At 45.6% G+C, this 26,028-nt stretch overlaps 1 protein-coding gene across 1 annotated transcript in view; it reads left to right on the top strand.

Annotated features, from left to right (window-relative positions):
• Positions 1–2,193: 2,193 nt before the first annotated feature.
• The window catches only part of LOC147223795 (IgGFc-binding protein-like), a 47,039-nt gene continuing 23,204 nt past the window's right edge, over positions 2,194–26,028 (top strand). The window contains exons 1-36 of the mRNA XM_086166196.1: positions 2,194–2,204; positions 2,864–2,889; positions 4,043–4,192; positions 4,313–4,578; positions 5,126–5,210; positions 5,299–5,451; positions 6,331–6,498; positions 6,673–6,770; positions 6,863–6,941; positions 7,054–7,149; positions 7,262–7,455; positions 7,574–7,715; positions 8,004–8,248; positions 8,368–8,516; positions 8,662–8,790; positions 9,611–9,749; positions 9,900–10,041; positions 10,342–10,535; positions 10,649–10,784; positions 11,595–11,663; positions 11,776–11,969; positions 12,088–12,229; positions 12,517–12,761; positions 12,881–13,029; positions 13,175–13,303; positions 13,613–13,751; positions 13,902–14,043; positions 14,344–14,537; positions 14,651–14,789; positions 17,345–17,413; positions 17,526–17,719; positions 17,839–17,842; positions 17,891–17,980; positions 18,269–18,513; positions 24,682–24,823; positions 25,513–25,572. Coding sequence (XP_086022322.1) covers positions 2,194–2,204; positions 2,864–2,889; positions 4,043–4,192; positions 4,313–4,578; positions 5,126–5,210; positions 5,299–5,451; positions 6,331–6,498; positions 6,673–6,770; positions 6,863–6,941; positions 7,054–7,149; positions 7,262–7,455; positions 7,574–7,715; positions 8,004–8,248; positions 8,368–8,516; positions 8,662–8,790; positions 9,611–9,749; positions 9,900–10,041; positions 10,342–10,535; positions 10,649–10,784; positions 11,595–11,663; positions 11,776–11,969; positions 12,088–12,229; positions 12,517–12,761; positions 12,881–13,029; positions 13,175–13,303; positions 13,613–13,751; positions 13,902–14,043; positions 14,344–14,537; positions 14,651–14,789; positions 17,345–17,413; positions 17,526–17,719; positions 17,839–17,842; positions 17,891–17,980; positions 18,269–18,513; positions 24,682–24,823; positions 25,513–25,572 — 4,948 coding nt within the window. The remainder of the gene's footprint in view (positions 2,205–2,863; positions 2,890–4,042; positions 4,193–4,312; positions 4,579–5,125; positions 5,211–5,298; positions 5,452–6,330; positions 6,499–6,672; positions 6,771–6,862; positions 6,942–7,053; positions 7,150–7,261; positions 7,456–7,573; positions 7,716–8,003; positions 8,249–8,367; positions 8,517–8,661; positions 8,791–9,610; positions 9,750–9,899; positions 10,042–10,341; positions 10,536–10,648; positions 10,785–11,594; positions 11,664–11,775; positions 11,970–12,087; positions 12,230–12,516; positions 12,762–12,880; positions 13,030–13,174; positions 13,304–13,612; positions 13,752–13,901; positions 14,044–14,343; positions 14,538–14,650; positions 14,790–17,344; positions 17,414–17,525; positions 17,720–17,838; positions 17,843–17,890; positions 17,981–18,268; positions 18,514–24,681; positions 24,824–25,512; positions 25,573–26,028) is intronic.

Here is a 26,028-nt window from a genome sequence, read left to right as displayed (position 1 = left end):
CTACATCTCTCCCTGTTTTCTCCCAGACATCAGTCCCTGGTTGAAAGCCGAGCCATCCTACAGGGGGGGATTTTCATCATATTCTCGTGCAACAGCAATATTCCTGGGTCAGAACCATGCAATAACGCAGCCCCTTGAAGGATTCAGTCTTATTGCCTGGCGAAACAGATCATCTCCTTGTGATCGAGGCCAAACTCGGGATGTCAGAGGCCAGATTTTGGAGCGCACAGTCAGTCGCTGCAGTCGCACCTAAAATCTGCACAACTGAAGTGCATTTTCTAACGTTCTTTATCTTGATGATTAATGTAAGAGGGATTATTTTATGTTTTTCAAACAGGCAGTTTCTCATAAGCCCATGACATCCGTGGTAGTGTGGCATTGTTCTTGTTTAATGAACTTTCTTCGTGGACAGTGAAGCTGTGTTGCTTCTTGACTCTTCTGAGCAAAGCCCCAACAACTGAAGCCCAAGCCGCTACCGCTACCTTAGTTTCCAGTGAGGGTGCTCTTTGTCACTGATTCTGGTCAGAACCTTTATGGACAGAAGTTGTAGGCGCTGCTATTGCACTGAGGGGGTCTGGTTTGGTGGTCCAACTGTCAGTGGAGCAACTGAATGTGAAGATACGACTCAGCACTTCAACATCTGAGACTGTAAGTCTCAGCTGGAAACAAGAGTGGAGTGCCTCCATCCATCCATCTATCTATCTATCTATCTATCTATCTATCTATCTATCTATCTATCTATCTATCTATCTATCTATCTATCTATCTATCTATCTATCTATCCATCTATCCATCCATCCATCCATCCATCCATCCATCCATCCATCCATCCATCCATCCAAGATAGAAAGTCTATTGCGGTTTCCATGGATTCTGCCATATCTGAGTGCAACGAGACACTTGCTGTCGTGACAGCTTGTTGCCAGAACTTCTGCGACATCACATTTCCCCTGTGGATGGACCAGAATGAGCCTTATGCCTAAGTTTTACTGGCAGCGCCCCCGCAGACAGTTTCACCGCTGACGTAGGAGAGGCCGAAGTGCACTCACAAAGTTCACTAAATGCAGTTGCCATGGAAACCAAGGCATAACAACAACACATTGCAAATTGACACTGGGACAAAGGCAATGACCAAACATGCCGTTAGCCTCTGTTTTTTTCTCAGTAATTCACAGCATAATAATTACGAATACATTAATACATTCGCATCAACATCTAATAAATGTATCATAACTGAGTAATAACAATCTCACTGTTGATACTTATAAGTTTGTTTTATTGAAGAGCGAAGTGCATGATCCAATTTGGGGTCCTTCTCTGGATCTCTCTAAACCTTCATCCATTCATCATCTACACACCTGACGCTCAAGGTCAAAGGGGAAGCTGGAGCCAACCCCGGCTGTCTGGGCAGAGGGGCAGGGTTTAACCTGGGCCTATCAATCACAGAGCCACATAGACAAACATCCAATTATTCCCTCCCTTCCATGAACATATTGAGGAGAACCCGGGCAGGAGAATATGCAGAGAGCATACAGAGAGAACATGAAGATAACCCAATCAGAAGAAAATATGGTGAACTAACAGTGAACCCAGGCAGGAGTACAAGAGAACAAGGAGAGAACCCAGGTAGATGAGCATGTTGAGAGCCTGAGCGGTAGAACATGGAGAACCCAGTTTGGAGAACATTGAGAGAACCCAGGCAGAAAACCACGGACTGAACATGAACGTGCAGAACCAAGGCAGGAGAACGTGGAGAACCACTAGCCTATAGAGATTCACGCCTAATAAGGTTTACACTTACACAACCAACTCTCTCTGGAATGCGATGGGGCTTTCAATTGGCAACCCCTCCCTCCCGTGGGCAGCCCAGGTGAAAAGGTGCATGCCCGTGCACACAACAACACACGCCTTGCAACGCACATCCAAGGGGAACACACCCTGTCGCTATCACCACGGTTACTCATTTACATTGTTTGCAACATCATGGGAAATACTGCAAATCATCATCTGCACCACCCACTCAGCACATCCGCCCAGGTGTCCACGACACCCCCAGGCCACTATAAAAAGCCCCCCGCGCCGACCCACTGACTTTCCCCCGCTAACTGCACTCAGTTAGCCATGGATGACTTCAAGGTTTTAAAGTTTCTAGTCTTGCTTTGGTGGATGTGGGGCCGCAGGGCTGCAGGGGCGATGGAGCACAGGTGAGCCTCCATGTTCTCCTCCCATATCTGCGTGGGGTTCCCCTCACAAAAACATGCAGGCGGTTCATTGGAGACCCTACATTGTCCAGATGTGTGAATGAGACAGTGAATGGTTGCATTGTGTGGATCTATATCATATGCAAATGACAGGATGAATGGTTTTCTGGCTGTATATGATGTGAATTAGAGTGAATTTTGTATGTCTCCATATGACATCTGAATGAGAGAGTGAATATTTTTACTGTGTGTCCATATGACATGAAAATGAGTGAGTGAATGGTTGCATGTCTCGAAATGATCGGTGAATGATCGGTGAATGTTTAATATCTCTATTTGTGACTTAATGACCGTAGGGATAGGCTCCAGCACTACCGCAACCGTGACAGCATGATAAGCAGTCTAATATTGGAATAAATAAATGATTAAATGGGCCCTGCGATTGACTGGCAACCAGTCCAGGGTGTATTCTTTATTATTTTGAATCCAAATCAACCCACTCTCACACTGCTATCGTCACAAAGCTAAAAGATAGGTTGACTCTGCCTGTTGATATTGCCGTTATCTGGGTTGTAGTTTACACACCAAGTGTTCATTTCTGAGCTCATTCCAGTTCCCACAAGATCTATTTTCTAACACTGTCTCTGTCTCTTCGCCCGCAGCCTCCGAAGCTCGCCAAAGGTTGACGGTAGGTGAACCGAAGCCCAAGCGCAGTTGTGCAATCTGATACACAAGTCTAACGTGATCTCGATTATAACACACACAGGTATAATTATGCAGTATTTGAGTCTTTGGTGTCATCTCTTTTGGCTGCAGTTGACTTTACCTTTGGAAAGCACCTTATCCCCTTGTCTATCTTGTGGTTTACGCTATCAAGGTGGCAAGACATAAACAATGTCGTTGGGTGATTTATTGTGGAGTTAAAGGAATTTTGTCACCCAACAAGGACTCTGTTCTTGCAGAGATCACTTTTACATCAGCAAGAGCATTCATGACACCATATCATATGGAAACATTGGTGATCCATGCAGTGAGCCAGTTATCATGTTATCTTGTTCCTGATTCTGGGAAATGCAGAATGTCACTGACATCCCGTGTCGGATGGTAATTGTCTTGTATTTGATTTTTTAGAATGTTGCCAAAGAAACATATAACCACACTACCCCGGTGATTTCAATAGGTGACAAAAATTGTTATGGCCATAATTATGGTTGCAATTATATCTACACTGGCCCTATTGACATAGTCATATATATCTAAGATTTGAAGAAGTCAGCTTAAGTGACACACGACCTCCATATAAAGTACTGCTTCAAGAACTAAAGTCATAATTATGTCTTAATTGTCTGAATTATGTTCTGGTTCTGCATCGTTCTGTGACTTGCCAGCAGTTGTGGTATTAATGGCAGCAAATTCATGGCGAAATCCACATTGCCACCATCCAAATATTGGAGACGAGGTGCTTAGCTCACGTTGTCCGTGGGAGAAGTTTGTTCTTGTGACGACAAATGCCCAGAACTGGAGTTCACAGTAGCCAGGCATTGGATGAGCAAAAGTGATTTGATTCACATATGAGGGAAGACGCGGGGCGTGAAGTGAGGGTGTAAGCTGAAAACCTCATGGGAAGGTCCTATCCTGGGAACCATACCAGAAAACACCTCATACGGATATATGACCCAATCACGTGCACACTTATGAGCTGGTGGCCTGAGGCAGCGAGGGATCACACCCCTGAAAGTACTGAAGCAATGCTGCCCCCTGTCTTTTGATATGAAACATGCTGCTGCCATTGCTATCATTCTGTCAGGGCAGCGGTCTTTAATAACCCGTCCTCTCTCCAGCAGTGGTGCTGACATCCTGCGACTTTAACAACGACGCTGAACCGTTTTGCGAATTCAGACAGGGATACTCAGACCAAAGCGACTGGACGCGGCACAAGGGTCCGACTCCAACAGACGGGACGGGTCCCACCGGAGACTACCCTGATGGAGGTCAGTGCTGATTTGCTACAAACAGGGAAATTTGTGCACAATTATTGTCTGGGAGACTGTTCATAATTTACACTGATGTTGTGATAAATACATGCTTTCCTCATCTCATTCCATCTCCAGAGGGATTCTACATCTACCATGAGGGCGACAATGTGGCAAACGGACAAGAGGCGCATCTCCTAAGTCCTCCCCTCTCGTCATACGCCACTCAGATCTGCGTCCAGTTCCGCTATTACATGTATGGCTCTGACGATGCGAACCAACTGAAGGTTCTGGTCAGGAGGCCCAGCAGCGATGAACAGGTCTGGAAGAAGACCGGGATCCAGAGTCCTTCTTGGCTGAAGGGCTCGGTCACTGTGACCAAACCCAGCACTGAGAGCATCGTGGTGAGTATCAGGAGGTCACAGCAGGAGCTTTCATTGAAAAGCAAATTTAGAGACTTCAGGATTTTAAAACCAAGTGGAAATGGGGCTCCATCTGCTAATTCAGGCGATCAGGGGAAAAATGTGAAAGCTTCTCAAAGGAAAATTTCTACGAAATAGGAGCAAAGGGACGTCAGTTTGTTGGCAGAGAGTTGAGCAGCCAAGAAAGGCAATATAAGTAGATTTACGACATATTGTTTACCTTTTGTCATCCAGAGGTTCTAAAGCAGATACAAACAGCCAAAAAAGAGGGGCATACGAGTGAATTATCAAATGCAAAAATTTGTAAAAGAAAAAGTACCTCAGAAACTGTACACAACTTAAGTGAACTTACTTTCTACCACGGATCGATGGAACGTGGCAAAATTGGCAGGCAAGGGTTAGCGGATAATAGAATTTGGAGAGCAGCAGTAGCCACTTCAGAGCCACAAGCTACATACCAGTTAGTTATTTGCTTAGCAAGATTATAAAAACTAAACCAATGAATCTGTTTTCTATCCATCATCCACAGATCATGTTCCAGGCTCAGAGAGGCTCCAGCTCATCCTGCGACTCAGCTCTGGACAACATCGTCATCACCGAGGGAGCTTGCGCCTGTGAGTCCACCTGAGTCACTGTAGCAATCCAGGACGACAAGTCACCACACATTACATTTTCAACAAGGCTTGAATGTTTTCTCCACAGCTTGCATCTCTGGATGCGACTTTGACAGAGTGGGTGACATTTGCGGCTTTGAGACACTAACTGACGATCCTGAAGTGTTTGGCTTTTCCCAGTGGGCAGGACAAACAGACACTGAAGGAACTGGACCAGACAATGATTTCTCCAAACCTGGATGTAAGTGCCCTCCATAAATGTTGTCAGAATTTGCCAGAATTTTTCATCTATGTAAAGACTGAAAATCTCTGCTCCAATCACAAATGATGTCAGGAATTTATACGTTCACCATTAGATGTCAAATGAAAGCCGGTGGCCTTCAGAACATTTTCCCTCTGTTTGTGTGATAAAAGCATTGAATCTGTATGTCAGGTCCAAAAAACGACATGGCAAACATACTCTCACATGACAAGAGCAGAATGTGATATGTTTACTCCATATCATAACTTTGAAAACTGGCTTCATCATCAGCTCCTAGCTGAGCATCATGGCCCCATATACTTCAAATGAAACCTGTGGTCCCAATTTTTAAAAACTCTGGACTGAAGCTCTTCCAAGTTAAAGGCACTTTGTGCTGTCTCCCTCACACCCAGGGCATTGATCTCAGAGGGGGTGGCTTCACTCAGATTTCTCAAAGAGTGATGCCTCGCCAGAGTCGGCGGCTACAATTATTTTTAGGGTAAAGAGTAGGATATTACAGAACAAGACAAATGGTGCAGAGCATGTAGAGGATGTGGTGCACCTGTTCTACTTCTTCTCGACAAAAAAATCCAGGTTTAAGTTGTATCAAGCATCTGCCCGAAGAGTGCAGGTAAACACCAATACAACCTGATAGTGGTTATAAGATACATCTTGTGATACAGTTTCTTGGACACATCATCAGTCATATTACCTGGGGTCATGGGGGGTTTCAGGGGGTTACCAATACAACCTGATAAAATACTGTATTGGGTTCCTCCTTGAAGAAAATGAAATTGCAGGGACGTTAGTTAATCTTTCTTAATCTGCTTACTTCAGTCTCGCTCAAATTTGATTTATTTATTTCCCCATAACCTGCAGTGGGCCTGTACATGTTGATGGATTCACTGGACACTGTCCCAGGGGCCAAGGCTCAGATCAGGAGTCCTGTTGTGACTCCCACAACTGCATGTCTCCTATTCACCTTCCATTACTATCTGTATGGCTCAAGCAAAACCATGGGGATAAGTGTACACACCCTTACTCCAGGTAAAACTCTGCCTTCAACTGATCATCATGAAACAACTAGGTCTCTGGTGTCTGTCTGATGCAACTGCTGACAGATAATCGCTCACCTATTTAAATGTGTCTTAATCTTTGAAAAAGAAACTCTTAATTCCTGAATCCTGCTTTTGAATTGAAATTTCTCCCCTTACCAAAAAGGGGGAAGCCTTGGCCCTGCCCTCTTCAAGGTAGAGGGGAACCAGGGTCAAGCCTGGAAGCCAGCCGAGGTCCGCTACTTGGGAAATACTGCTGTTCAGGTAAATTCAAGATTAATGTAGTTCTCTGAATGATTACATGGGTAAAGGGTTATTTATCATTCCATAATTTTCTCTGTTTCAATTTATTTCAGTTTGTCATTGTGGGTACCTATGGAGAAACGCCTCAGACAGATGTTGCTGTAGATGCTGTATGCATCACCGCCTGTGCAGGTAATACACCGCTGAATAGGAACTTTAAAAAGATAGTTCCAATAAATACTGATCAGTAACAACTTTATACCATGGGATTTAAAAACTGTATCAAACACTCCTCTGACCCCAGCTACAACTCCAAAACCCAGCACACCGAAACCATCGACTCCAGCAACAACAACAACAACGCAGACTACACCGAGACCAACAACGACTCCAACGCCAAGTATGACACCGTACATTACATGATAATTCAATTTCTTCTTTTTCATCGTCTTCAGAATTTCATCTGTGCTTTTTTTAAATCATCCAATTCCCCTCTGTTTTGTCCCTTATAGAACCATGCCCTCCCAATTCTGAGTATATAGAATGTGGTCCAGCTTGTATCCCCACCTGTCAGGAACCCTCCAGCAATTGCACCGGCTCCTGCATCAGCGGCTGCTTCTGTAAACCAGGCTATGTATTCAAGGGACCACACTGTGTGCCGCTGGAGAAATGTGGCTGCCTGGATGACAAGAACAACTACTATGAGGTTGGATATCACAGTCAGCATTACACCAGGATCAGGACCTGAGGAAATACAGGGGCTGTACCCTTGTACCTCTCATGACATACCTCCAAGCATTGATCCCAACTATGTTTCCTTTCAGCCTGGAGAGATTGTGTATGGAGATGGCTGCTCAACCCTGTGTCGCTGTGCAGGGAACTACACTTTGGAATGTGTTGACAACTCGTGTGACCCCACGGAAGAGTGTCGTGAGATCAACGGTGTAGCAGGCTGCTACCCCAAAGGTAAATGACCAGAACTTGTGCTGTTTACTTCAGAAAAACATGTCAGCAACGCACCCCTGAAGGCAAAATGGTTAAAAACTGTGCCAATCGACATGTCCTCTTTACATTTAGTACTCAGAACTATGAGAGTACAGGACATACAACAATACGACTCTAACCGTGAGATGTTTAGCTACTTTAGATGGGTCCATACTCGTAGGATTTATCTATGCTGCATATCAGGGATTGGCATTTGGTTTGAGCTTTCTCGTGCCTGTTGTGACGGACGTTGTTTTTTCTTTGCTACAGGTACATCCTCATGCATAGCGTCCGGTGACCCCCACTACACCACCTTTGATAAACGCAAGTACAACTTCATGGGCAACTGCAGTTATTTGATGTCCAAGCCATGCAATGCTACGGCTTTGCCGCACTTTGAAGTCCACGCTGACAACGAAAACCGCTACAACAGGCCCACCATCTCCTATGTAAAGGCCGTACATGTCAATGTATACAATATGAGGGTCTCCATCCTGAAAGGAGGCACTGTGCAGGTGAGCGCAGGAGCATTGCCAGTCTTCAACTTGATCAGGAAACCGTTTGCCATTACCCATCAATGGATACATATGGGAGTCTTACGGGTGAACGGTTGTAAAATGTTCTCTTTCAACAGGTGAATGGGGCCAATGTAAACCTACCGATCACTCCTGCCCCTGGTGTGTCTGTCTTCAAGTCAGGAAAGCACTACACGGTGTCCCTGAACTTTGGTGTGACTGTTCGCTATGATGGAAACCATTTTATGGACGTCAAAGTCATTAAAGAGTGAGTGTGGACTGAATGAACCGTGAATCGCGTGTGCTCTCAAAACATTCTCACTCCACAGAATGGTATTTCTCCTTTGGACCTTTTCGTGAAATAAGGCCTGCACCTGGAACTGAGACTGTTTTTGCATTTTTGCAACCTGTAGCTATAAGGGCACACTGTGTGGACTGTGTGGGGATTATGACGGAGATGTCAAAGACGACTTCCGTAAACCAGGCGGCTCATTGACCAGCGATCCGAATGAATTTGGACACAGCTGGAACACTGATCCAGAGTAAGTACTCAAAGACTTGACAAAAACAAGACAAGATTGACAAAATACAGCAATGATCAAGAGGCAGTGTGGTATGACAAGTGACCCAAATACGGAAAAGATCACTCATGTGTCCTGCAATCTTTCTGAAAGAATATATACACTCACTTCAAAACTGGGACCGGCTGTGTGACAGAGAGGCTCAAGGTGGAGGTGGGACTAGATCAGGGATCAGCTCTGACCCCTCTTTGTTTGCAGTGGTGATGGACAGGCTGACAGATGAGGTAAAACAGGATTCCCCACGGACCATGATGGGGTCAGTGGGATCGTGTTATAAAAGACCATCAGTCAGAATGAAAGGAAAGGTGTACATGACAGTGGTGAGACCAGCGATGCTGTATGGTTGTGAGACAGGGGCACTGAAGAAGAGCCGGACGTAGCAGGGATGAAGATGTCGAGGTTCTCTTTGGGGGTAACAAGGATGGACAAGATCAGGAATTAGTCGATCAGAGGCACAACACATTATAGATGTTTTGGAAATAAAGTCAGAGAAGCCAGACTGAGGTGGTGCGGTCATGTACAGAGGAAGGACAGCAAATGTACTCTATTGGTAGGAGGATGCTGGAATTGGAACTGCCAGGCAGCAGGTGTAAAGGAAGACCAAAGAAAAGATTTATAGATGTGGGGAAAGAGGACATGATGTTGGTTGGTGCAAGGGAAGACGATACAGAGAATACGGGGACGAGACCCCCGAAGGGAGTAGCCGAAAGGAAAAGAAGAAGACAATTACAAGGGACATGATGGAAGCGGGTCACACTTCTCTCACTGTCTATGTCCACAGATGCAATAAGAAGCCAAACACCACTATCCCTGGATGTGATGAAGACGAGCAGGAGCTTTATGAGAGCCGCGGATTCTGTGGAATCATATTGGACAAAAAAGGACCCTTCGCTACATGTCACCGTAAAGTCAACCCCAATGTATGTCTCCCAGCGCACAGGATAATATACACTAATACAATTGTCTCGACAGGACATAAGATGTTGTGTGGTACAGAAGTGGGACACAATGACCTCTTTGACAGATTGTAATCAACCAACACGCAAACTAAACTATACCTGTCTCTCCAGAATTACTTCAAGGATTGTGTCTTTGACCTGTGTGAGCTGGATGGAGCTAAGCCCATTCTGTGTGAAGCTATTGAGGCCTATGTCAATGAGTGTCAGGAACGTGGAGTCAACATCGGACCCTGGAGGAATGCGACCTTCTGCCGTAAGTCATGGATGAATGGATTGATATAAGAAGTTGTCTATCTCTTTGTGTTTTGTTGGGAATCACCGAAGGAGTTTGGACCTACAGAGTTCTGACCACTTGAATCAAACTCATTGGGCTTCTCCTCGGTAGTGTGGGTCATATACGAGGGTGAACAAAGCTTTACCACGATCAGAAGTCTCTGCTCAAAATTGTTAAGAAGGGACCTTTTGCTTTCAGTACAAATCACTTCTGGCCACAAGCCTAACGTGAGGATAAATGCAGCACATATCTAACTTCTACCTTCCATTCTACCAACAGCTTTGCCCTGCCCCCCCAACAGTCACTATGAGCCCTGTGCAGACCCCTGCCAGGAGACGTGTTCTGGGAAACCTCCATCCTGCAGTGGCCCGTGCACTGAGGCCTGCGTTTGTGATCCCGGCTACATCCTGAGTGCTGGAAAATGTGTCAAAAAGAGTTCATGTGGCTGCCAAAAGGATGGCCAGTACTACGAAGTACGCCAAAGTGGATTACTACAGCTATCTTCACATCTTCATTCCATAATTTGATAAAAGTCTCACTCAAGTTGTTGTTCTACTCAAACTTTTTGTGTGTGTTTGTGTCTCAGCAAGGAGAAGAATTCTTTGTGGGAAATTGCACTCTCAAGTGTAAATGTGACGCACCATTGCTTACCTGTACGCCCTCAGAATGCCCACCAATGCATGAGTGTAAAATCCAGAATGGAGAGCTGGGCTGCTATCCCAGTGGTAGGTGCACATTCACTACTCTAATGTGAAAAGGCTTATAGACAGAACAGAAGTCTCTGAGAGTCGTGATAGAGAATCAGCCCACAGGGTCCTATCATGCCTCCAAACACATTCCTACAATCCTCCTAAAACTACAGAAGCCATGTAAAGAAAAGTCAAAACTACAACTTCTTGTCCAAATCTTCTGGTGGCAACTGAGCTTTTCGAAATTCAAGTCCACTTGCCACCAAAAGGTTTCAACAAGGTTTATCCATGACCTGGATCACTGAGAACCTCCACAGACGTCTGTCATACAAATACAAATTCCAATGTCGCACTCTTGAAATGCATGTTTTTGGTTGTAGCTTGAATACTCTGATGTGGAACGGAGCAGGAAATCCTGACGGTATATTCTAGAGATTAGAGACAGGTACACTGAGGCCTAGAGTGAATTAATTTAAATTGAAAAACTTCTCTGGGCAACGTCACAGTGGCCGCGGACTAACTTGGCCACAACAGTCTCTGGTTGCTGGTTCAAGTCATGCCTGACCAGGTTGCCATGCTCAGCCACCAAGAATGGGCTGGCCTTGTCCATCCCCATACCCGTCTCCAGAAGGGGTAGCCAAGTCCTCCCGATATTTGAAAGATATTCTGTGGGCTCATAAAGTCAGATATCAAAGTGCTTCCTGATAAATGTATTAATCTGAATACAAATCAGTTGACCTATAAGTATGGTTGCTTTGAAAACTTCACTTGGCATGTACTCGGGGTTTGCAAATTCACCTTGTTCATCCTGACAATGTTCCGACCTATGACCCATCTCTACAGTACCAACAACACCTGAACCAACACCAACAATGCCGACTACACCAAGACCAACAACGACTCCAACGCCGAGTATGACACCGTACATTACATGATAATTCAATTTCTTCTTTTTCATCGTCTTCAGAATTTCATCTTTGCTTTTTTTAAATCATCCAATTCCCCTCTGTTTTGTCCCCTATAGAACCATGCCCTCCCAATTCTGAGTATATAGAATGTGGTCCAGCTTGTATCCCCACCTGTCAGGAACCCTCCAGCAATTGCACCGGCTCCTGCATCAGCGGCTGCTTCTGTAAGCCAGGCTATGTATTCAAGGGACCACACTGTGTGCCGCTGGAGAAATGTGGCTGCCTGGATGACAAGAACAACTATTATGAGGTTGGATATCACAGTCAGCATTACACCAGGATCAGGATCTGAGGAAATACAGGGGCTGTACCCTTGCACCTCTCATGACATACCGCCAAGCATTGATTCCAACCATGTTTCCTTTCAGCCTGGAGAGATTGTGTATGGAGATGGCTGCTCAACCCTGTGTCGCTGTGCAGGGAACTACACTTTGGAATGTGTTGACAACTCGTGTGACCCCACGGAAGAGTGTCGTGAGATCAACGGTGTAGCAGGCTGCTACCCCAAAGGTAAATGACCAGAACTTGTGCTGTTTACTTCAGAAAAACGTGTCAGCAACGCACCCCTGAAGGAAAATTGGTAAAAACTGTGCCAATTGACATGTCCTCTTTACATTTAGTACTCAGAACTATGAGAGTACAGGACATACAACAATACCACTCTAACCGTGAGATGTTTAGCTACTTTAGATGGGTCCATACTCGTAGGATTTATCTATGCTGCATATCAGGGATTGGCATTTGGTTTGAGCTTTCTCGTGCCTGTTGTGACGGACGTTGTTTTTTCTTTGCTACAGGTACATCCTCATGCATAGCGTCCGGTGACCCCCACTACACCACCTTTGATAAACGCAAGTACAACTTCATGGGCAACTGCAGTTATCTGATGTCCAAGCCGTGCAATGCTACGGGTTTACCGCACTTTGAGGTCCACGCTGACAACGAAAACCGCTACAACAGGCCCACCATCTCCTATGTAAAGGCCGTACATGTCAATGTATACAATATGAGGGTCTCCATCCTGAAAGGAGGCACTGTGCAGGTGAGCGCAGGAGCATTGCCAGTCTTCAACTTGATCAGGAAACCGTTTGCCATTACCCATCAATGGATACATATGGGAGTCTTACGGGTGAACGGTTGTAAAATGTTCTTTTTCAACAGGTGAATGGGGCCAATGTAAACCTACCGATCACTCCTGCCCCTGGTGTGTCTGTCTTCAAGTCAGGAAAGCACTACACGGTGTCCCTGAACTTTGGTGTGACTGTTCGCTATGATGGAAACCATTTTATGGACGTCAAAGTCATTAAAGAGTGAGTGTGGACTGAATGAGCCGTGAATCGCGTGTGCTCTCAAAACATTCTCACTCCACAGAATGGTATTTCTCCTTTGGACCTTTTTGTGAAATAAGGCCTGCACCTGGAACTGAGACTGTTTTTGCATTTTTGCAACCTGTAGCTATAAGGGCACACTGTGTGGACTGTGTGGGGATTATGACGGAGATGTCAAAGACGACTTCCGTAAACCAGGCGGCTCATTGACCAGCGATCCGAATGAATTTGGACACAGCTGGAACACTGATCCAGAGTAAGTACTCAAAGACTTGACAAAAACAAGACAAGATTGACAAAATACAGCAATGATCAAGAGGCAGTGTGGTATGACAAGTGACCCAAATACGGAAAAGATCACTCATGTGTCCTGCAATCTTTCCGAAAGAATATATACACTCACTTCAAAACTGGGACCGGCTGTGTGACAGAGAGGCTCAAGGTGGAGGTGGGACTAGATCAGGGATCAGCTCTGCCTCTGGAGTAGCCGGAAGGAAAAGAAGAAGACAATTACAAGGGACATGATGGAAGCGGGTCTGACTTCTCTCACTGTCTATGTCCACAGATGCAATAAGAAGCCAAACACCACTATCCCTGGATGTGATGAAGACGAGCAGGAGCTTTATGAGAGCCGCGGATTCTGTGGAATCATATTGGACAAAAAAGGACCCTTCGCTACATGTCACCGTAAAGTCAACCCCAATGTATGTCTCCCAGCGCACAGGATAATATACACTAATACAATTGTCTCGACAGGACATAAGATGTTGTGTGGTACAGAAGTGGGACACAATGACCTCTTTGACAGATTCTAATCAACCAACACGCAAACTAAACTATACCTGTCTCTCCAGAATTACTTCAAGGATTGTGTCTTTGACCTGTGTGAGCTGGATGGAGCTAAGCCCATTCTGTGTGAAGCTATTGAGGCCTATGTCAATGAGTGTCAGGAACGTGGAGTCAACATCGGACCCTGGAGGAATGCGACCTTCTGCCGTAAGTCATGGATGAATGGATTGATATAAGAAGTTGTCTATCTCTTTGTGTTTTGTTGGGAATCACCGAAGGAGTTTGGACCTACAGAGTTCTGACCACTTGAATCAAACTCATTGGGCTTCTCCTCCGTAGTGTGGGTCATATACGAGGGTGAACAAAGCTTTACCACGATCAGAAGTCTCTGCTCAAAATTGTTAAGAAGGGACCTTTTGCTTTCAGTACAAATCACTCCTGGCCACAAGCCTAACGTGAGGATAAATGCAGCACATATCTAACTTCTACCTTCCATTCTACCCACAGCTTTGCCCTGCCCCCCCAACAGTCACTATGAGCCCTGTGCAGACCCCTGCCAGGAGACGTGTTCTGGGAAACCTCCATCCTGCAGTGGCCCGTGCACTGAAGCCTGCGTTTGTGATCCCGGCTACATCCTGAGTGCTGGAAAATGTGTCAAAAAGAGTTCATGTGGCTGCCAAAAGGATGGCCAGTACTACGAAGTACGCCAAAGTGGATTACTACAGCTATCTTCCCATCTTCATTCCATAATTTGACAAAAGTCTCACTCAAGTTGTTGTTCTGCTCAAACTTTTTGTGTGTGTTTGTGTCTCAGCAAGGAGAAGAATTCTTTGTGGGAAATTGCACTCTCAAGTGTAAATGTGAGGCACCATTCTTTAGCTGTACGCCCACAGAATGCCCACCAATGCATGAGTGTAAAATCCAGAATGGAGAGCTGGGCTGCTATCCCAGTGGTAGGTGTACATTCACTACCCTACATGTACCTAACCTACCTACAAACATCTACCCCTTGCTGGGGTACATATTTTTCCTTAGGAAAACACCTTCAATGCTAATATCTAATGTCTTCTGCTTCGTCTTTCATGTTTTTAAAATATCACTAACGTCTTTATAGTAAATGCAGCCTCAGGGCGGAAAGCAGCCTCAGGGCGACACTGGCCTGTGTCTCCCCAAGCCTGCCTTGGGGGGGTACGGAGCAGTGTCTCCCTGAGCTGGTCCCAAGACCGGATCAATGCAGAGGGTTGCGTCACGAAGGTCATCCGACATAAAACTTTTGCCAAAACCAAACATGGGAGTCAACCATAACCATATCATAGCATATCTGTCGAGGACCGGTTTAACAACGACCGCCTTTGGTACTGATGACTTACAGGGTACCAGTGGAAATTGGGCTACTGTGGTTCGAAGAACAGGAACAAGAAGAAGAGGAGGAGGGTGTGTTAGGAAGCAACACAGAGAGGAAGAAAGGCAAGAGGCTGGGACTGAGAGTAGGGACTTTGAATATTGGGACTATGACAGGTTAAGGTAGAGTTGGTTGACATGATACACAGAAGGAAGGTGCAGATACTGTGTGTCCAGGAGACCAGGTGGAAATGTAGTAAGGCTAGACGCTAAGGAGGAGGCTTCAAGTTGTACTATCATGGTACTGACAGGAGAAACAATAAGGAGTAATCTTGAAGGAGGAGTTAGCTAGGAACGTTCTGGAGGTGAAAAGAATGTCAGATAGACTTATGAGTCTGATCCTGGAAAGTGAAGGTTTGATGCTCAATATTGTTAGTGGCTATGCTCCACAGGTGGGATGTGAATTTAAAGAGAAGGAGAAGTTCTGGAATGAGTTAGATGAAGTGATGCAGAATATTCCCAGAAACGAGAGAGTGGTAATTGGTGCAGACTTCAATGGACATGTTGGTGAAGGCAATAGAGGGGATGAAGAAGTGATGGACAGATTTGGTGTACAAGATAGGAATGCAGAGGGACTGACGGTGGTAGATTTTGCAAAAAGGATGGAAATGGCTGCAGTGAACACATTTTTCCAGAAAAAACAGGAACATAGGGTAACTTAGAAGAGCGGAGGTAGGAGCACGCAGGTACACTACATCTTGTATAGACAAGGTAACCTGAAAGAGATCAGCGACTGCAAAGTGGTTGTAGGCAATAGTGTAGCCAGACAGCATAGGATGGTGGTTTGTAGGATGACTCTGGTGACAAGGAAGATCAAGTACACAAAGGCAGAGCAGAGGATAAAGGGGTGGAAGCTGAAAAGGGAGGAGTGTTGTATGCTTTTCAGGGAGGAGTTGAGAAAGGGTCTAGGTGGTCAGGGTGAGCTTCAAGATGATTGGACAACAGGTAGTGTTAACAGGGAGACAGGTAGAAGAGTACTTGGTGTGTCATCTGGAAAGAAATTGGATCAGTAGACTCAGTGGAGGAATGAGGACGTGCAGGAGTATGTACAGAGAAAGTGGCTAACAAAGACAAAGTGGGATACTGACTGAAGAGAACAGACAGGAGTACAGGGAGGCACAACGTAAGGTAAAGATAGAGGTAGCAAAGGCAAAACAAAGGGCGTACAATGACTTGTTTCCTCGGAGGGACAGTAAAGAGGGAAAGAATGAATGGTCCTGATGATGTACCAATGGGAGCGTGGAAGTGTCAAGGAGAGGCAGCAGTAGATTTTCTGACTCGATGATTCAACAGGATCTTGGAGAGTGAGAGGATGCCTGAAGAATGGAGACGAAGTGTTATGGGGCTTGATGAGCCATACAATGAAGTTTTGGGAAAGAGTAGTGGAAACTACACTGAGAGCAGCAGTCAGCATTGGTGAACAGCAGTATGGCTTCATGCCTAGAAAGAGTATTGCAGATGCGGTATATGCGTTGAGAATGCTAATGGAGAAGTACAGAGAAGGCCAGAGGGAGCTGCGTTGTAATTTTGTAGACCTAGAAAAAGCAAATGACAGGGTGCCAAGACAGGAGCTCTGGTACTGTATGAGGAATTCTGGAGTGGCAGAGAAGTATGTTAAACTGGTGCAGGACATGTATGCTAGCTGTGAGACAGTGGTACGGTGTGCTGTAGGGTTAACAGGGAAGTTCAAGGTGGAGGTGGGACTCCATCAGAGATCAAGCCTGAGCCTCTTCTTGTTCACAGTGGTGATAGACAGGATGACAGATGAGGTACAAAAGGAATCTCCATGGACGATGATGTTTGCAGATGACATTGTGATCTGTAGTGAGCGCAGAAAGCAGGTAGAGGAAAATCTAGAGAGGTGGAGGTATGCTCTGGAAAGGAGAGGAATGAAAGTTAGTCCAAGCAAGACAGATATTTGAAAGATACTCTGTGGGCTCGTAAAGTCGGATATCAAAGTGCTTCCTGATAAATGTATTAATCTGAATACAAATCAGTTGACCTATAAGTATGGTTGCTTTGAAAACTTCACTTGGCATGTACTCGGGGTTTGCAAATGCACCTTGTTCATCCTGACAATGTTCCGACCTATGATCCATCTCTACAGTACCAACAACACCTGAACCAACACCAACAATGCCGACTACACCGAAACCAACAACGACTCCAACGCCAAGTATGACACCGTACATTACATGATCATTCAATTTCTTCTTTTTCATCGTCTTCAGAATTTCATCTGTGCTTTTTTTAAATCATCCAATTCCCCTCTGTTTTGTCCCTTATAGAACCATGCCCTCCCAATTCTGAGTATATAGAATGTGGTCCAGCTTGTATCCCCACCTGTCAGGAACCCTCCAGCAATTGCACCGGCTCCTGCATCAGCGGCTGCTTCTGTAAACCAGGCTATGTATTCAAGGGACCACACTGTGTGCCGCTGGAGAAATGTGGCTGCCTGGATGACAAGAACAACTATTATGAGGTTGGATATCACAGTCAGCATTACACCAGGATCAGGATCTGAGGAAATACAGGGGCCGTAACCTTTGTACCTCTCATGACATTCCGCCAAACATTGATCCCAACCATGTTTCCTTTCAGCCTGGTGAGATTGTGTATGGAGATGGCTGCTCAACCCTGTGTCGCTGTGCAGGGAACTACACTTTGGAATGTGTTGACAACTCGTGTGACCCCACTGAGGAGTGTCGTGAGGTCAACGGTGTAGCAGGCTGCTACCCCAAAGGTAAATGACCAGAACTTGTGCTGTTTACTTCAGAAAAACATGTCAGCAACGCACCCCTGAAGGCAAAATGGTTAAAAACTGTGCCAATCGACATGTCCTCTTTACATTTAGTACTCAGAACTATGAGAGTACAGGACATACAACAATACGACTCTAACCGTGAGATGTTTAGCTACTTTAGATGGGTCCATACTCGTAGGATTTATCTATGCTGCATATCAGGGATTGGCATTTGGTTTGAGCTTTCTCGTGCCTGTTGTGACGGACGTTGTTTTTTCTTTGCTACAGGTACATCCTCATGCATAGCGTCCGGTGACCCCCACTACACCACCTTTGATAAACGCAAGTACAACTTCATGGGCAACTGCAGTTATCTGATGTCCAAGCCGTGCAATGCTACGGGTTTACCGCACTTTGAGGTCCACGCTGACAACGAAAACCGCTACAACAGGCCCACCATCTCCTATGTAAAGGCCGTACATGTCAATGTATACAATGTGAGGGTCTCCATCCTGAAAGGAGGCACTGTGCAGGTGAGCGCAGGAGCATTGCCAGTCTTCAACTTGATCAGGAAACTGTTTGCCATTACCCATCAATGGATACATATGGGAGTCTTACGGGTGAACGGTTGTAAAATGTTCTCTTTCAACAGGTGAATGGGGCCAATGTAAACCTACCGATCACTCCTGCCCCTGGTGTGTCTGTCTTCAAGTCAGGAAAGCACTACACGGTGTCCCTGAACTTTGGTGTGACTGTTCGCTATGATGGAAACCATTTTATGGACGTCAAAGTCATTAAAGAGTGAGTGTGGACTGAATGAGCCGTGAATCGCGTGTGCTCTCAAAACATTCTCACTCCACAGAATGGTATTTCTCCTTTGGACCTTTTCGTGAAATAAGGCCTGCACCTGGAACTGAGACTGTTTTTTGCATTTTTGCAACCTGTAGCTATAAGGGCACACTGTGTGGACTGTGTGGGGATTATGACGGAGATGTCAAAGACGACTTCCGTAAACCAGGCGGCTCATTGACCAGCGATCCGAATGAATTCGGACACAGCTGGAACACTGATCCAGAGTAAGTACTCAAAGACTTGACAAAAACAAGACAAGATTGACAAAATACAGCAATGATCAAGAGGCAGTGTGGTATGACAGGTGACCCAAATACGGAAAGGATCACTCATGTGTCCTGCAATCTTTCTGAAAGAATATATACACTCACTTTAAAACTGGGACCGGCTGTGTGACAGAGAGGCTCAAGGTGGAGGTGGGACTAGATCAGGGATCAGCTCTGACCCCTCTTTGTTTGCAGTGGTGATGGACAGGCTGACAGATGAGGTAAAACAGGATTCCCCACGGACCATGATGGGGTCAGTGGGATCGTGTTATAAAAGACCATCAGTCAGAATGAAAGGAAAGGTGTACATGACAGTGGTGAGACCAGCAATGCTGTATGGTTGTGAGACAGGGGCACTGAAGAAGAGCCGGACGTAGCAGGGATGAAGATGTCGAGGTTCTCTTTGGGGGTAACAAGGATGGACAAGATCAGGAATTAGTCGATCAGAGGCACAACACATTATAGATGTTTTGGAAATAAAGTCAGAGAAGCCAGACTGAGGTGGTGCGGTCATGTACAGAGGAAGGACAGCAAATGTACTCTATTGGTAGGAGGATGCTGGAATTGGAACTGCCAGGCAGCAGGTGTAAAGGAAGACCAAAGAAAAGATTTATAGATGTAGGGAAAGAGGACATGATGTTGGTTGGTGCAAGGGAAGACGATACAGAGAATACGGGGACGAGACCCCCGAAGGGAGTAGCCGAAAGGAAAAGAAGAAGACAATTACAAGGGACATGATGGAAGCGGGTCACACTTCTCTCACTGTCTATGTCCACAGATGCAATAAGAAGCCAAACACCACTATCCCTGGATGTGATGAAGACGAGCAGGAGCTTTATGAGAGCCGCGGATTCTGTGGAATCATATTGGACAAAAAAGGACCCTTCGCTACATGTCACCGTAAAGTCAACCCCAATGTATGTCTCCCAGCGCACAGGATAATATACACTCATACAATTGTCTCGACAGGACATAAGATGTTGTGTGGTACAGAAGTGGGACACAATGACCTCTTTGACAGATTCTAATCAACCAACACGCAAACTAAACTATACCTGTCTCTCCAGAATTACTTCAAGGATTGTGTCTTTGACCTGTGTGAGCTGGATGGAGCTAAGCCCATTCTGTGTGAAGCTATTGAGGCCTATGTCAATGAGTGTCAGGAACGTGGAGTCAACATCGGACCCTGGAGGAATGCGACCTTCTGCCGTAAGTCATGGATGAATGGATTGATAGAAGAAGTTGTCTATCTCTTTGTGTTTTGTTGGGAATCATCGAAGGAGTTTGGACCTACAGAGTTCTGACCACTTGAATCAAACTCATTGGGCTTCTCCTCTGTAGTGTGGGTCATATACGAGGGTGAACACAGCAGCTTTACCACAATCAGAAGTCTCTGCTCAAAATTATTAAGAAGGGACCCTTTGCTTTCAGTACAAATCACTTCTGGCCACAAGCCTAACGTGAGGATAAATGCAGCACATATCTAACTTCTACCTTCCATTCTACCAACAGCTTTGCCCTGCCCCCCCAACAGTCACTATGAGCCCTGTGCAGACCCCTGCCAGGACACATGTTCCGGGAAACCTCCATCCTGCAGTGGCCCGTGCACTGAGGCCTGCGTTTGTGATCCCGGCTACATCCTGAGTGCTGGAAAATGTGTCAAAAAGAGTTCATGTGGCTGCCAAAAGGATGGCCAGTACTACGAAGTACGCCAAAGTGGATTACTACAGCTATCTTCACATCTTCATTCCATAATTTGATAAAAGTCTCACTCAAGTTGTTATTCTACTCAAACTTTTTGTGTGTGTTTGTGTCTCAGCAAGGAGAAGAATTCTTTGTGGGAAATTGCACTCTCAAGTGTAAATGTGACGCACCATTGCTTACCTGTACGCCCTCAGAATGCCCACCAATGCATGAGTGTAAAATCCAGAATGGAGAGCTGGGCTGCTATCCCAGTGGTAGGTGCACATTCACTACTCTAATGTGAAAAGGCTTATAGACAGAACAGAAGTCTCTGAGAGTCGTGATAGAGAATCAGCCCACAGGGTCCTATCATGCCTCCAAACACATTCCTACAATCCTCCTAAAACTACAGAAGCCATGTAAAGAAAAGTCAAAACTACAACTTCTTGTCCAAATCTTCTGGTGGCAACTGAGCTTTTCAAAATTCAAGTCCACTTGCCACCAAAAGGTTTCAACAAAGTTTATCCATGACCTGGATCACTGAGAACCTCCACAGACGTCTGTCAAACAAATACAAATTCCAATGTCGCACTCTTGAAATGCATGTTTTTGGTTGTAGCTTGAATACTCTGATGTGGAACGGAGCAGGAAATCCTGACGGTATATTCTAGAGATTAGAGACAGGTACACTGAGGCCTAGAGTGAATTAATTTAAATTGAAAAACTTCTCTGGGCAACGTCACAGTGGCTGCGGACTAACTTGGCCACAACAGTCTCTGGTTGCTGGTTCAAGTCATGCCTGACCAGGTTGCCATGCTCAGCCACCAAGAATGGGCTGGCCTTGTCCATCCCCATACCCGTCTCCAGGAGGGGTAGCCAAGTCCTCCCGATATTTGAAAGATATTCTGTGGGCTCATAAAGTCAGATATCAAAGTGCTTCCTGATAAATGTATTAATCTGAATACAAATCAGTTGACCTATAAGTATGGTTGCTTTGAAAACTTCACTTGGCATGTACTCGGGGTTTGCAAATTCACCTTGTTCATCCTGACAATGTTCCGACCTATGACCCATCTCTACAGTACCAACAACACCTGAACCAACACCAACAATGCCGACTACACCAAGACCAACAACGACTCCAACGCCGAGTATGACACCGTACATTACATGATAATTCAATTTCTTCTTTTTCATCGTCTTCAGAATGTCATCCTTGCTTTTTTTAAATCATCCAATTCCCCTTTGTTTTGTCCCTTATAGAACCATGCCCTCCCAATTCTGAGTATATAGAATGTGGTCCAGCTTGTATCCCCACCTGTCAGGAACCCTCCAGCAATTGCACCGGCTCCTGTATCAGCGGCTGCTTCTGTAAGCCAGGCTTTGTCTTCAAGGGACCACACTGCGTGCCGCTGGAGAAATGTGGCTGCCTGGATGACAAGAACAACTATTATGAGGTTGGATATCACAGTCAGCATTACACCAGGATCAGGATCTGAGGAAATACAGGGGCTGTACCCTTGTACCTCTCATGACATACCTCCAAGCATTGATCCCAACTATGTTTCCTTTCAGCCTGGAGAGATTGTGTATGGAGATGGCTGCTCAACCCTTTGTCGCTGTGCAGGGAACTACACTTTGGAATGTGTTGACAACTCGTGTGACCCCACTGAGGAGTGTCGTGAGGTCAACGGTGTAGCAGGCTGCTACCCCAAAGGTAAATGACCAGAACTTGTGCTGTTTACTTCAGAAAAACGTGTCAGCAACGCACCCCTGAAGGAAAATTGGTAAAAACTGTGCCAATCGACATGTCCTCTTTACATTTAGTACTCAGAACTATGAGAGTACAGGACATACAACAATACGACTCTAACCGTGAGATGTTTAGCTACTTTAGATGGGTCCATACTCGTAGGATTTATCTATGCTGCATATCAGGGATTGGCATTTGGTTTGAGCTTTCTCGTGCCTGTTGTGACGGACGTTGTTTTTTCTTTGCTACAGGTACATCCTCATGCATAGCGTCCGGTGACCCCCACTACACCACCTTTGATAAACGCAAGTACAACTTCATGGGCAACTGCAGTTATCTGATGTCCAAGCCGTGCAATGCTACGGCTTTGCCACACTTTGAAGTCCACGCTGACAACGAAAACCGCTACAACAGGCCCACCATCTCCTATGTAAAGGCCGTACATGTCAATGTATACAATATGAGGGTCTCCATCCTGAAAGGAGGCACTGTGCAGGTGAGCGCAGGAGCATTGCCAGTCTTCAACTTGATCAGGAAACCGTTTGCCATTACCCATCAATGGATACATATGGGAGTCTTACGGGTGAACGGTTGTAAAATGTTCTCTTTCAACAGGTGAATGGGGCCAATGTAAACCTACCGATCACTCCTGCCCCTGGTGTGTCTGTCTTCAAGTCAGGAAAGCACTACACGGTGTCCCTGAACTTTGGTGTGACTGTTCGCTATGATGGAAACCATTTTATGGACGTCAAAGTCATTAAAGAGTGAGTGTGGACTGAATGAACCGTGAATCGCGTGTGCTCTCAAAACATTCTCACTCCACAGAATGGTATTTCTCCTTTGGACCTTTTCGTGAAATAAGGCCTGCACCTGGAACTGAGACTGTTTTTGCATTTTTGCAACCTGTAGCTATAAGGGCACACTGTGTGGACTGTGTGGGGATTATGACGGAGATGTCAAAGACGACTTCCGTAAACCAGGCGGCTCATTGACCAGCGATCCGAATGAATTTGGACACAGCTGGAACACTGATCCAGAGTGAGTACTCAAAGACTTGACAAAAACAAGACAAGATTGACAAAATACAGCAATGATCAAGAGGCAGTGTGGTATGACAAGTGACCCAAATACGGAAAAGATCACTCATGTGTCCTGCAATCTTTCTGAAAGAATATATACACTCACTTCAAAACTGGGACCGGCTGTGTGACAGAGAGGCTCAAGGTGGAGGTGGGACTAGATCAGGGATCAGCTCTGACCCCTCTTTGTTTGCAGTGGTGATGGACAGGCTGACAGATGAGGTAAAACAGGATTCCCCACGGACCATGATGGGGTCAGTGGGATCGTGTTATAAAAGACCATCAGTCAGAATGAAAGGAAAGGTGTACATGACAGTGGTGAGACCAGCGATGCTGTATGGTTGTGAGACAGGGGCACTGAAGAAGAGCCGGACGTAGCAGGGATGAAGATGTCGAGGTTCTCTTTGGGGTTAACAAGGATGGACAGGATCAGGAATTAGTCGATCAGAGGCACAACACATAATAGATGTTTTGGAAATAAAGTCAGAGAAGCCAGACTGAGGTGGTGCGGTCATGTACAGAGGAGGGACAGCAAATGTACTCTATTGGTAGGAGGATGCTGGAATTGGAACTGCCAGGCAGCAGGTGTAAAGGAAGACCAAAGAAAAGATTTATAGATGTGGGGAAAGAGGACATGATGTTGGTTGGTGCAAGGGAAGACGATACAGAGAATACGGGGACGAGACCCCCGAAGGGAGTAGCCGAAAGGAAAAGAAGAAGACAATTACAAGGGACATGATGGAAGCGGGTCACACTTCTCTCACTGTCTATGTCCACAGATGCAATAAGAAGCCAAACACTACTATCCCTGGATGTGATGAAGACGAGCAGGAGCTTTATGAGAGCCGCGGATTCTGTGGAATCATATTGGACAAAAAAGGACCCTTCGCTACATGTCACCGTAAAGTCAACCCCAATGTATGTCTCCCAGCGCACAGGATAATATAAACTAATACAATTGTCTCGACAGGACATAAGATGTTGTGTGGTACAGAAGTGGGACACAATGACCTCTTTGACAGATTCTAATCAACCAACACGCAAACTAAACTATACCTGTCTCTCCAGAATTACTTCAAGGATTGTGTCTTTGACCTGTGTGAGCTGGATGGAGCTAAGCCCATTCTGTGTGAAGCTATTGAGGCCTATGTCAATGAGTGTCAGGAACGTGGAGTCAACATCGGACCCTGGAGGAATGCGACCTTCTGCCGTAAGTCATGGATGAATGGATTGATAGAAGAAGTTGTCTATCTCTTTGTGTTTTGTTGGGAATCATCGAAGGAGTTTGGACCTACAGAGTTCTGACCACTTGAATCAAACTCATTGGGCTTCTCCTCTGTAGTGTGGGTCATATACGAGGGTGAACACAGCAGCTTTACCACAATCAGAAGTCTCTGCTCAAAATTATTAAGAAGGGACCCTTTGCTTTCAGTACAAATCACTTCTGGCCACAAGCCTAACGTGAGGATAAATGCAGCACATATCTAACTTCTACCTTCCATTCTACCAACAGCTTTGCCCTGCCCCCCCAACAGTCACTATGAGCCCTGTGCAGACCCCTGCCAGGAGACATGTTCCGGGAAACCTCCATCCTGCAGTGGCCCGTGCACTGAGGCCTGCGTTTGTGATCCCGGCTACATCCTGAGTGCTGGAAAATGTGTCAAAAAGAGTTCATGTGGCTGCCAAAAGGATGGCCAGTACTACGAAGTACGCCAAAGTGGATTACTACAGCTATCTTCACATCTTCATTCCATAATTTGATAAAAGTCTCACTCAAGTTGTTGTTCTACTCAAACTTTTTGTGTGTGTTTGTGTCTCAGCAAGGAGAAGAATTCTTTGTGGGAAATTGCACTCTCAAGTGTAAATGTGACGCACCATTGCTTACCTGTACGCCCTCAGAATGCCCACCAATGCATGAGTGTAAAATCCAGAATGGAGAGCTGGGCTGCTATCCCAGTGGTAGGTGCACATTCACTACTCTAATGTGAAAAGGCTTATAGACAGAACAGAAGTCTCTGAGAAGTCTCTGAGAGTCGTGATAGAGAATCAGCCCACAGGGTCCTATCATGCCTCCAAACACATTCCTACAATCCTCCTAAAACTACAGAAGCCATGTAAAGAAAAGTCAAAACTACAACTTCTTGTCCAAATCTTCTGGTGGCAACTGAGCTTTTCGAAATTCAAGTCCACTTGCCACCAAAAGGTTTCAACAAGGTTTATCCATGACCTGGATCACTGAGAACCTCCACAGACGTCTGTCAAACAAATACAAATTCCAATGTCGCACTCTTGAAATGCATGTTTTTGGTTGTAGCTTGAATACTCTGATGTGGAACGGAGCAGGAAATCCTGACGGTATATTCTAGAGATTAGAGACAGGTACACTGAGGCCTAGAGTGAATTAATTTAAATTGA

Source organism: Fistularia commersonii, chromosome 19 (assembly GCF_037954325.1).
Source record: "Fistularia commersonii isolate RoL2024-O1a breed Wild chromosome 19, RoL_Fcom_v1.0, whole genome shotgun sequence".
NCBI classification, from domain to species: domain Eukaryota; kingdom Metazoa; phylum Chordata; class Actinopteri; order Syngnathiformes; family Fistulariidae; genus Fistularia; species Fistularia commersonii.
Note: the sequence above shows the minus strand (reverse complement) of the source record. Positions and strands in the feature narration are given on the sequence as shown.